Source organism: Prunus avium, chromosome 1 (genome assembly GCF_965620075.1).
Source record: "Prunus avium chromosome 1, drPruAviu1.hap1.1, whole genome shotgun sequence".
Classification (NCBI taxonomy): domain Eukaryota; kingdom Viridiplantae; phylum Streptophyta; class Magnoliopsida; order Rosales; family Rosaceae; genus Prunus; species Prunus avium.
Window position 1 is genome coordinate 55,367,432 of NC_142284.1, and position 12,916 is coordinate 55,380,347.

The 12,916-nt window shown below is 37.1% G+C and overlaps 1 protein-coding gene across 2 annotated transcripts; it reads right to left on the reverse strand.

Annotated features, from left to right (window-relative positions):
- Positions 1–4,569, reverse strand: LOC110752966 (Thioredoxin superfamily protein). Of its 2 annotated transcripts, XR_002526090.2 has the most exons (4): positions 4,244–4,569; positions 4,054–4,143; positions 347–505; positions 1–220 (listed from the first exon to the last, which is right to left on the reverse strand). XR_002526090.2 is itself a non-coding variant. In XM_021953751.2 (3 exons), the coding sequence occupies exons 1-3, from the start codon at positions 4,514–4,516 to the stop codon at positions 143–145; spliced, it is 441 nt and encodes a 146-aa protein (XP_021809443.2). In that variant the 5' UTR covers positions 4,517–4,567; the 3' UTR covers positions 1–142. The 2 variants fall into 2 exon arrangements, 1 of the variants encoding a protein (XP_021809443.2); XM_021953751.2 differs by lacking the exon at positions 347–505 and having other exon boundaries at positions 4,244–4,567.
- Positions 4,570–12,916: the final 8,347 nt, after the last annotated feature.

Consider the following 12,916-nt stretch of genomic DNA (forward strand, 5'->3'; position numbering starts at 1 on the left):
GAAGGGTCAAAAGAAAATTTGTCTGGCCATTCACTATAAGTTGGCTACAAAGTTGATGTGAACTACAAATTCCTTTATAATTCAAGATATATGCCAAATAGCCAATGACAAAACTTCACTTCTACACCGGGTCCAAAACCCACTAATGTTTTAAGGCAGCAGCTATTTTCTTCTGAACCAGTTCCACTCCGAGACGAGGAGATAATCTAGGTAGAGTTTCCTGGAAAATAATTCGATATTTTCGTCAGATGAAACCACAAATGTGATTCATCGAAACAAAACAAAAAAGATCTAACTTGAATTCTTTGAAGTTTCAGACTGAGGAAATGCAGTTGAAGTATTGTACCATATACACAAATTCTCAGCATTGCTAAAAGGAAACAGTAAGGGTAAGAAAACTTGAGATGCTTCAAGCATGATAGGCCACCTCATAGAGACAATCCCATCAATAATTGCGTTGGCTGTTTATTTGATTGTCAATCCACCATCTAAAGCAAAGTAATTGCTTGAAACATGGCAAAGCACCAAAAAAATATATTTTTAAAAGAGATTAACGACTGAAACCATATCCTCGCAATGATGCACAAGGAAAAAAGCAAACTATAATCAGACATTTATGACTGGCAAAATTTGTTCGTGGCTATTACGAAAACAAAAAATCTGCGCCACTAGAGATGTAAAAAGGATCTGCATCTGTCAGCAAGCATTTAGAGTCAGAATTGTATGTGCGACAAGACAGTTCACAAGTGCAGGAGAAAAGCAAGAAAGCAAAAATAAAGCATGAAAATTGAAAATCATCCCATTAGAATTTATTAGAAAAGGTAATATGTAGTGAAGGACAACTACAAACAACATGGGAAACATAAAGGCATGTCCACATTGATTCAAAAGACAAATATCAAAGGATAATGGAACACATTATATGATTTTGGCATGTGCATACGAAGCCTTTTCCAATGTTAAAAAATGAACTTGGTTTAATCAGCTGGTATTGAATGCAATGTTTACACAGAAAAGTTAATTAGATTTAAGTTCCACAACAAAAAGAATGAATCATAGGTACCATTTACAATCACCCATCACTCAGCATAGCATTAACCCAACCAAACTCAATGGAGCCTTTGCCTCAATTATAAGGGCTAGCCCACAAGCCATGACACAATTGACTCCCATGAGACATGGTTCACTTGATAACTTTACAGTACAATTTGATGGGATGTCCAGTCTTTAGAGCAACATGATTCCTACAATTTCTAATCCTAGGATACATAAGACAGTTTAATAAGAATCATCAAATCACATACACCCAAAGCCAAAATCCAGGCATTATAATCTTATCTTAATGCCTTCTTTATTGTTTCTCAATTGACTGCATTATACAGCCAATCCAATAAAATAGTTTCATCTTCAAAGAATTGACTCAATCAATCATTGCCAATAAAAGAATGTTAAATCTGTCTCTGGTGTCATGATGGCCATCAAACTCATTAGAACTTGCGCCTAATTGCGCATGGTTACTGGAAAACTACTATCAAAGCGAAGTTTAATATAGAGGGTACAATAATCCAATACAAGGTAGCATCATCAAAAGATTTTTGTGGATGGGAAGCTTTTCATTGTATTACTAAATAGGATAGAACAAAATACAATGATATCAAACCCCAACAATTCAACTAATAAGAAAATCCATACAATCCTTACTCAATTTATTACAGAAGGGAAGTAGTATACTTTGGAACTAGGCCTCATGTTGTGCTATGGATCAGCCTATCAGGCTTAGGCTGCAGGTACCTCAACCCTTATCAGCCCAAACTAAATTCTGGCTGGGATTGTTCAAACCAAAGCAGCCACAGATTTATCCAATTCCAAATCAAAGTCTTCTATAGTCCAGTCTAGATTTTGGGTTGGCCAGGATAGTTTGCACAAGTTCATCCCTAGTGATCTCGGATGAGGCAACACGTTGCTAAGTTGGCCACTGGACATTTTCTATATAATTCTTTGTCAAAATATGTTAAAGTGCTTGTGTGATCATTTCATTGTTCCGATTATTCTAAAAGTTATTGCTACTCTTAAAATGGGGTTGATGCTTAATGATGAGCACAAAATTAATACAAGTTTTATCCTTAAATTTATATTTGTTAGTATTTTCTTTTGTATTATGTAAATCTATTAGAGTATTTGTATTGGTGATTTCCAATCTTTGTTTTTGTATTTAATGAGTGGTTGTTTGTAGATATTAATTGTCTTTCACCAATGGCATGAGAAGGAGGAGAAATAGGCAATGTGTTGCAAAAAGAGAGAAGAACTCAAGTTGGATTTGATGACTTTGCCTTTTACAGCTCATGCTGTACAGTCCATTTTCAGGCCTGAAAACCGAATTCTCCCATGCTCAAATGAATAAATATCCTTCATTAAATTTGTTCATTAAGATGTCGACTAACACATATCCAAAATTTGGAGCAATTGGATAAAAACTCAATCCACAGGCTGTCACACACCAAGACAGGTTCTAGAACTTTGCCTTTTACAGCTCATGCTGTACAGTCCATTTGCAGGCCTGAAAACCGAATTCTCCCATACTCAAATGAATAAATATCCTTCATGAAATTTGTTCATTAAGATGTCGACTAACACATATCCAAAAATTGGAGCAATTGGATAAAAACTCAATCCACAGGCTGTCACACACCAAGACAGGTTCTAGAAGACAGCTTGCACATGCAGCTGGAATGAAAGGGACTTCATGCTTCTATAAATAGGCAGCAACTCAAGAGGGTGGAGAGGAGAATTTCAAGAAGTGATACACGGCAGAAGGAAGGAAAGAAAGGAAAAAAGAAAGAGAGAAAGAGTGAAGAAGAAAGAGAACAATGATGGAAAGGAAAGAACCAAGAGCTAATAACTCTTTTAAACTTGTTCTTCCTTTCCTAGTTCTCATGTAAATTATGTATTTTAGTTTCTTTGTTTTGTTTTAAATATTAATTATGTCTATTTAAATTACCTAACTAAGGTTGGATGAAACACCATTATTAAATAAAATTCTAGTTTTTATTTTCAATTCTCAAATATTGTGGTGTTCAATGATTATAATTTTCACTTCACATGATTAATAGATTAATCTTCTTTTCACCACTTCTATCATGTATTGTGACATATAACATGTATTTGTGGTAGTTAAGAGTTTGGATTAATCTATTCATTCATCCTTGGTTTATATTTTTAGTTTACAAATTTCTTTGATATTTTGTTATTCAAATAAACTTTTTCACATAGGATGCTTAGGAAACTTTGATCCTTTGTAGTTAAATAATTTTGTTTACATTTTATGCTTAGAATTTGTACTTATGAAGGGAATGAAAATTTACTTATGATATAAATTACAAGCTTAATTGATAAATCTTGAGAAAGCAGTAGATTGATTTCTAGATTGCTACTCCATGGGAATTGAAAGATAAATAATTAGGATCTTATGGAATAATGGTGTGGATTCTAATACCTCAGTTATTTTTCTTATAAATGTAAATCTTAATTTCAGTTTATTGTCATTTCCATATTTGTTTTATGCTTTATTTAATTTTCTTTATGAACAAACAAATCACCATTTAAATCAACTAGGTTGGCAATGAAATTAACTTGGGTATAATTGGTTTTCTATCTTTACACGCAATCCCTTGGGTACGATCTCGCTCTTACACGCTTATGCTATATTCGATTCGTGCGCTTGCGAGTTTATAACTTTTAAAAGAAACCTCTTTTGAGGCACAACACTTAACATAAAATGGGGTTGCTCCAACACAGGGTCAAGTTCAGAAGTACAATGATAAAGCTTAGAATATGTTTATGCTTAAGTTGAGTGTCATTTGAGTGTCATTCCCTCAACATGTGAAATTAGCGGTATTCTATTTAAAGGATAATAATACAGAAAAAGCTCCCAAGTCGCTTGGTACAGCAATAAATTACGGAAATTGGAAGCTTTCAGGATGAAAAAACAGCACATTACAGGAATTAAAGTTGAAATTAAAGCCGACCCAAGAAAACCAAATTGAAGGGACTAACCTCAGTGCCATCAGAAAGCACTCTTGCCAACACTGGTATCTCATACTGGTAAGCTCTTTCCCACTCTGGATTACTCGTAATATCCCTTATCTGAATTAAACCCAATACAACAAACTTTATTGAAAACAGAGGAAAAGCTTGAAATACAAATGTTAAAAGTTCAAAACTAAATAAATATTCATTGGGTTACCTGTAAATCAACGTCGTGAAGAGAATCAGGGCCAGCGAGTAAGAAGGCAGCCTGAAGTTTTTCTTTGAGGCCATCGCACAAACAGCACCCGGGCTTGGAGTAGAGAATGAGGGCTCTTGAAGGCTTTGAAGAAGAAGAAGACGAAGTAAAGGAAGAAGAAACAGCAAATGGAGTGAAGACCCACCTAGCCCTGTGTCTTGTCAGCAAGACATTCGACGTTGGCCTCGCCAGCGCCATTGTCACTGTCGCTGTTGCTGCTGCGGCAATGGCCATGGCTACCAAATCAATCCTGCGACCGAAAAAAACCCAAATCAATCCTGCGACAAAAACACCCAAATCAATCCTTTTTCAAAATGGGACAAGGCCCATTTCTCTGACCTTCTGTATCGGAAGGTGGGGCGATGAGGCTGCGGCTCCTTTTACGGTCTGGGGCCTGATCTAGCTATATCAGCTTGGCCCAACATTGGTTAAGCCCACCTATTTTAGGCAAATAATGGTATTCACTCGAAATTCTATAGTGAGGGTGCCATATATGGACTCCTCATGTGGACCTCCATATTAGCCACAAGATCATTTCATTAAACTTAAGTGCAATTATTATTCAGATGAATCTTGTGGCTAATATGAAGGTTCATATCTATGATGCATATATGACTCTCACCATAGAACGACTCTAGTATTCACAGTCCTCATCATGCAGTGGTGGACCCAATACATGCCTACTATGGGCAACTGCCCACACTTAAGAGCATCTCCAACCTTGGCACAAGACTGGGCAAAAGGCCCCCCAAGGCAGCCCAAAGATGCTCCAGCGGAAGAAAAATGGCCCGGGCAAATGATGGGTCCCATCAAATTGGGCAAGCCCACGGGCAGATCTTGCCTGGGCAGCAGCCCAAAGGCGCTGACGTCAGGCATGACGTCAGCGAGCGGTAAGTTCAAATTTTTTCACCGTTGGCGCATGAATTTCACGCGCCAATGGTAAAAAAATTTGACTTTCGTTCGCTGACGTCAGCACCTGATAGGGCCCAACGGAAAAATGCCACGTGGCGCTTCCTGGGCGCTGCGATGGCTTTTTTCACAGAAATCTGACGGCCCTCTTTTTTTTGGACAAAAAAATTCCAAAAAAAGTCTAAATTTTTTATAAAAAATACCCAAAAATACTGTATTTTTTCCCTATAAATACCTATCAATTTTACTCACTTTCCACACCAAATATTCATACACACTCTTCTCCTTCAAATATTTTTTACATTTCACTCACATTTTTCTACTAGTTTCCATTTGTATCAAAAAACAAATGGCCTCTTCTGTCGAAGCCGGAGGCTCTTGGACTACTGTGGAAGATATTGTGTTGTGTGAGTCTTGGGTGAAAGTTAGTCATTGTCCTATAACAGGCAATGAGATGAAGTTTTCTCATATGTGGAGAAAATTCATGAAGAATTTGCAGCTAGATCCGGTTTGACTCGGACGGAAATAGCCTTGCAATCCAGGTGGAAAATTTTGAATAAAGAGTTATGACAAAAGCGAGGGACAACATGAGAAGCGGTCAAAATCTTACCGATGAGATAAAATATTTATAATTCTCGTTTTATTCAATTGAACATAACTTTTTTTCTTGCATATTAAATTTATATTTTCTTGCATTTCTAATTTATTTATATTTTGTTGCATAATAATTTTTTTGCATGCATTTGTAAATTGTTTAGATTGTCTTACATATTTATTTTTTTGTTGTATAATCATTTTAGTTCTTGCATTTCTAAATTGTTTATATTTTGTTGCATATTCATTTTTTTGTTGCATTTCCAATTATTTATTTTGAATAGATCATACAAGCACAAATGTGGTTCGGTGCCACGGGACAAGGCAAAAAAAGTTTCCAAAGTCACCAATGTTGGGAAATTATGAAGAATTGTTCGAGATTCAAAATCTTTTGCATTGTTCCGGAGGTTGTGTTGAATGAGACGCCGCTCCACGATTCGTCGACAACCGATTCGCCATTGGACTCCCCAATGGATCAAGACTCACCACTCCCACATGCGCCAAGACCTATTGGGAGAAAAGCGGCAAAGGCAAAGAAAGGGAGCACTTCGAACAATGAATGTGCACAATTTTTGGAGCAAATGGCTAAGAATAGTGCACTGAGACTTGAGAGAGAGTTGAAAAGAGAAGAAGTGGACAAGGCACGACAAGAAGCATTTTCAATTCAAAGGGCGAAGGCAGAAGAACAAGACATGGAGGATAGAGAGATGAAAATCATGGCCATGGATACCACCCATATGTCTCCTGACACAAAGTCATACTGGAAAATGAAACGAAGGGATGTGATGAGAAGAAAACTTTTTCATGATGACGGACCTAGCAATACGGATTGGTTAAATGATGGAAACCATTAGGTTGGATTAAAAGATTTGTCATGTTTTAAGAATTGTTGTATTATTTCCCTTTTATTCAATAAAGAAAGCATTTATTCCGAAAACCTTGAGTAACAAGAAAAACTGAGAAAAACTGAAAAACTGAGTAACAAGAAAAACTGAAAAACTGAATTTATTCCGAAAATTACTTTGAATGCGGTTTTGGAAGGCCAAAGGACCTCAGAATGCCAAAATCCATCATACATCACAGCTAAGAGGTGAGTTTGACTCGTGGCGTCGTTCCCTTTCCGAAATGGTATTTTGCGTCCTAATCGGAGCTCGGACGACAAATCTGCAAATTCCCATTACGTCCTTTTTCTAGCTCAACCGCGATAAAATCTGTCATTTGTTCTACATCAGAATATGTATTAAAAATATTTGCAAATGAAAACAAAGTTTAATTAAAAACAAACCTTATTTTATTGCAAACAACACACAGATAAGCATAATTAAGACCAAAACATAATTCCAAACACACCACACACAAAATAAAGCAATCTTAAAAACAAAGCATTAATCTTGTCTTCATCCATTGTGATTGCCTTTCATCTCCCACAAGTGCTCGATCAAGTCAATTTGACGCCTCTCATGAACATACGAAGATTGCATTTCCTGGTAATGATCAATCATGGGGTTGTTGAATCGACCATCTCGAACTAATGGTTCATGCTCCAATGGATGTCCATTTGGTCCCATCGGCCTTTCATAAATTCTTGTCAATGATGTGTTCATGGGATCCTATTCAAACTCCTCTGTAGCTTCATAATCATACTCATCCTCCACAATCATGTTATGGAGGATGATGCAAGTCATCATAATGCTCCGCATGACCTCCTCATCTAACATCCGAGCAGCGCCCCTAATAATAGCCCAACGAGCTTGCAAGATACCGAAACACCTTTCCACGTCTTTCCTGTAACCTTCTTGAAAGGCAGCAAAGCTTTTTTCCTTCTGGGATTGAGGATTCGGAATTGTTTTCACGAATGTCGTCCACCTAGGATAAATTCCGTCGGCAAGGTAGTACGCACCAGAGTATACAGTGTTGTTGATTTGGTACGTGATCTGGGGGGAATGACCTCTCAATACATCGTTGAATACTGGGAATTGACCAAGCACATTGAGGTCATTCTGAGATCCGGCAACTCTGAAGAATGCATGCCAAACCCAAGTGTCGAATGAAGCTACGGCCTCCAGAATTATACTTTTTTTGCCCTTTCGATTCCCATAGTCTCCTTGCCAGGCAGTTGGGTAATTCTTCCACTGCCAGTGCATGCAATCGATACTTCCAATCATTCCTGGGAAACCTCGAGTATCAGCTTTTTTTAGAAGCCTTTGTAGGACCGCATGAGAAGGTCTGCGAAGGTACTCCCTCGTGTAGAGATTTTCTACGGCATCACAAAATCTCACCAAGCATTCTAGGATAGTTGATTTTCCCATCCTTGCAATCTCATCCACCTGCTCTGCAGATGCCCCATAAGCAAGCATCCGTAAAGCAGCTGTAAGTTTTTGCTCTGGGAGAAGACCCAAAACTCCACAAGCATCATACTTCTGAATGAAGTATGTGTCGTAATTACAAATATCATGCATGATTTTTTGGAACAAATGTGGCTACATTCTATATCTCTCTCGAAACTTAGAAACAGGATATAACGAATTTGGGATAAAGTAATCTTCCATGAGATTCTTACCACGAGACTGCCTACGTCTATCCACATTCTGGGCATGACGACGGTGGTGTTGCCTTGATTCATTAAGCATAGCAAAGGCTACAAGCATTTCCTCCTCTTCTTCATCGGCCTCCCGATCTTCCTCAGCACGTCTCCTCCGGATTTCTTCCTCTTCTCTCTCTTGCCTCTCCAACACCCTCCTCAAGTTTGACATTGAGAGTAAAATATGTTTTGTAAAACCTGAGAATTGAAAGAATAGATAAGATGTGGTGTGAGATGTATGAGTTGATGGTGTAGTTTTATAGAGGGATTGAGAAGATAGAGATGACACGTGGATCTGAAATATGAGATTATAATTTTTTTTTTTAATATAAAAATCTTATCTGACATGGGACACGTGGCGTTATTTTATAGGGTGAAAATCTCATCTGAAATATGAGATTATAAATTTTTTTAAAAAAATCTTAAAATCTTATCTGACATGGACATGTGGCAACCAAATATCTTATCCGAAAATTTTATCCGAAAATGTTATCTGAAATTTGAGGTGATAATTTTATAATAAATAGTGACACGTGGCAACCGAAAATATTATCTGAAAAGCTTATCAAAATTAATGGTAAGTATAAAAAAAAAATAGAAAATAAAGTACAATGAATAGTATTTGCCGGGGCAAGCCTTCCAAGGGTGGAACCAACTAAGGCAAGGCTGGCACTATTCATGTAAATAGTACCAGCCCTTGCCTTGCCTTAGAGCAACTCCAGCAGCAAGGGCAAGGGGAGGGCTAGGGGGGGAAAGCCCAAAAACTCGTTTCCAGCAACAAAACCCAGCCCGGGCAAGGTGTGGGACCCAGCGAACTGGGCTGGCCCGAGGGCCAAAACTCGTTTTGAGCTGACGTCAGCCCTGACGTTCAAATTTTTTTAACGTTGGTGCGTGTAGCACACGCGCCAACGTTAAAAAAAATTTGACGCGCCCCGCTACAGTCCCCCAACGGCTCTCTTCCACGTGGCGCAAGCTGGGCTCTCCGATTCAATTTTTTCCAGCAATCCAACGGCTCCGATTTTTTGTGCAATAAAAAATTGAAAAAAAATTGAATTTTTTTTTTTAAAATTCCAAAAAAATACTGAATTTATTTTCTATAAATACCAACAAATACTCTTCACTTTTAACACCAAATCCTCATACATTTTCTTCTCCTTCTACTCAATATTAAGTTTTTTCCCTTTCAAGTTGTATTTTTCTCTAGGAAATATTATGGGTTCTTCTAATGAAATCGGAGGGGCATGGAGCACGATGGAAGATGTTTTGTTGTGTGAGTGTTGGGTCCAAATTAGTCATTGTCCCGTAACGGGTAATGAAATGAAATTCTGTCATATGTGGAAAAAAATTCATCAGGAATTTTGTGAAAGGGCAATGGGTTCAACCCGTACGGAAATGGCATTATCTAGTAGGTGGAAAATTCTTAATAAAGAGTTGGCGAAATGGAGAGATGCCTTGGCAAAAGCGATGAACAACCATAGAAGTGGGGAAAACCTTAGCAATGAGGTAAATTATTTGTAATTTTCGTTTTATTAATTTCTATGTCATTAATTTTTATTTAAATGTTTCTTGCAATTTATATATTTTATTGATATTTCTTGTATTTCCAATATTTATTTAAATGTTTCTTGCAATATTTATATTTTGTTAATATTTATTGCATTTCTAATAATTTGTTAAAATTTCTTGCATTTCCATTATTTTCTTTTTTATACATGTTGCATTGACAATATTTTTTAAAGTTTCTTGCATTTCCATTATTTTCTTTTTTATACATGTTGCATTGACAATATTTTTTAAAGTTTCTTGCATTTCCATTTTTTTTTTTTATAGATTATGCAAGCACAAATGTGGTTTGGTGCTACTGGGCAAGGCAAAAAAAGCTTCACTCATACCCAATGTTGGGAGGCAGTGAAGAATTGTAAGAGATTCCAAATTATTCTAACGGGTCCAGAGGTGGTGTTGAACGAAACGCCACTCCATGAGACACCGACATCGGATTCACCTATGGATTCCCCGATGAGTTAAGACTCACCTATCGAAAGGGAGCCTAGGCCTATTGGGAGGTAAGCGGCGAAGGCGAAGAGAGGGAGTAATTCTACGAAGAATGCATCTAAATTTTTGGAGGAAATTTCAAAGCACCAAGCCATGAGGATTGAAATGGATATGAAACAACAAGAGCATGATATGGCAATTCAACTAGAATATGCAAAAGAAAGGGAGTATATACGCAAAGAAAAGTAGTATGTACGCCAAGAAAACATTGAAAAAAAGGATCAGGAAACCATGGCCATGAATACAAGCCATATGTCCCCCGAATCAAAACAATTTTGGAAGCTAGAACGAAGGGATGTTATGAGACGAAAGCTTTTTCGTGACGATGGACCTAGCAACACGGATTGGTTAAATGATCAAAACCATTAAGTTAGTTTGCTTGCCTTTCATTTCTTTGTTTGCTTGCCTTTCATTTCATTGTTTTTTTTTTTTGGGATAATTTTATTAAAATCTGAGATGATGAAAAACATTCACCAAATATGTCTAAATACACATCTCTCAACCCTTGAACTGCTAGGGAAGTTATTACATTAAAACTGAAAAACAGAATTTATTCCGAAAATTAACTACCAAACTTTGAATGCGATTTTGGCAAGCCAAACGACCTCAGAATGCCAAAATCCATGTATCGAATCCAGCAACTGCTTCAAGGATGATTGATTTCTGCCCTTTCTTGTTTCCGTAATCCCCTTGCCAAGCAGTTGGACAATTTTTTTCACTGCCAGTGCATGCAGTCAATGCTGCCAATCATTTCAGGAAATCCTCGAATCTCAGCTTTTTGTAGAAGCCTTTGCAGGTCCCTGGGCGTAGGTCTGCGCAAGTAGTCCCTTGTGTATAGAGTTTCCACTGCATCACAGAATCGCACCAAGGCCTCCAAAATAGTGGACTTCCCCATACGGACAACCTCATCCACCTGATCAGCAGATGACCCATACACTAACATTCGTATCACTGCTGTGAACTTTTGCTCGGGAAGAAGTCCCAAATTTCCAGCAGCATCTTTCTTTTGAACAAAGTATTCATCATAATTGCAAATATCATGCATGATTTTATTGAATAAATGGGGTTGCATTCTATATCTCCTTCGAAAATCAACATCAGAGTATAGAGATTGTGGGATAAAATAATCTTCTAGAAGATTCTTACCCCGAGAATGTCTATGTCTGTCCACATTCGGGCGACGACCTTCACGTGAACCACGGCGGCTCTGTTTTTCTTCCTCAAGCAAAGCCACAGCTATGCCAAGTTGCTCATCTAGTTCTCTCTGCACCCTCTTGCTTGCAGCTCTTCTACGCATTCTTTCTCTAATTTTTTCGCTCTTGTCTCTCCAAAACCTCTTCCATGTCTTCCATTGAGAATGGAGATTGAAATCTAAAATATGAGAAATGGAAATGTAGAGAAGTTATGGTGTGGGAGGTATAAGGTGAGCCTCTGGTTTTATAGAATAATTTAGGCAGATATAGATGACACGTGGCGCAATTTTAGAGGGTGAAAATCTTATCTGAAATTTGAAATTCATTTGAAATTTGAAATTTTACATTTATCTGACATTTGAATTTTGAAATGTATCTGAAATTTGAATTTTGAAATGTATCTGAAATTTATCTAAAATTTATCTGAAATGTGAAACCGAAAATCTTATCTGATATGAATAGTATTGACACGTAGGAACCCAAAAATCTTACCCGAAAATATTATCCAAAATAATTGTTTAAGTAAAAAAAATTGTGAAAAAAACAAAAAAAATGAATAGTAGTTGCCATGGCAAGGGTTTGATTGCTGAAAACACACATAGCTAAAAAAGGCAAGGGCAACCACTATTCACGTGAATAGTGTCAGCCCTAGCCCCCCTTGCCATGGCAAGGGTTTGTTGCTGGAAATGCTCTTAGCCTACATGGGTAGAGATGCACTAAGTGTTTTCTTCACCCATCTAGCCAAACACTTTGCCAATAGAAATAAGACACTGGCTAATATTTTGCATGCAAACTCCCTACTCAGAACCCTAAATAAGTAAAGCCTTCAAGGTTTTAGCCCAAAACCTCTCCTACATTGAAAATATCAAGGCCCAAGGCTTAATAAACATATGGTCCAATATATAAAGCCTTAGATTTTGGCCCAAAATCATATATTAAAAAATTATTGAAATAGATTATGTGTTATAATATATATCGTATTGCTATGAAAACCTAGGCTTTGTAGGAGTCAGCAATAAAATAAGGTAATGTTTCAAATCCAATTGAAGTAGAGAATGTGATAGAATTTGTAACAAAAAAAAGTAACGTTTCAAATCCATTTTTTTTAATTTAAAAAAAAGCGTATTTAAATACATTTAAAAAAGCTATTTTTAAAATAAATAAAAAGGCTAGCTAACGTCATTGATGATGTCATTGCGCTTTAATGTTAGCCTTTGGATTTGTAGTTGCACAAGATGTTATGTACTCACACCCATGCGTGATACTTTCTCTTCTTGAAAAGCACATGTATTAGGCCCACAAGAA

Excerpts from the sequence above, each read along its gene's own strand:
- LOC110752966 (XM_021953751.2), bottom strand. The coding sequence starts at position 4,516 with ATGGCCATTGCCGCAGCAGCAACAGCGACAGTGACAATGGCGCTGGCG. Across the intron at positions 4,144-4,243 it reads TTCACGACGTTGATTTACAG|ATAAGGGATATTACGAGTAA; the intron begins GTAACCCAATGA and ends GGTTTAATTCAG. Across the intron at positions 221-4,053 it reads TGCTTTCTGATGGCACTGAG|GAAACTCTACCTAGATTATC; the intron begins GTTAGTCCCTTC and ends ATTATTTTCCAG.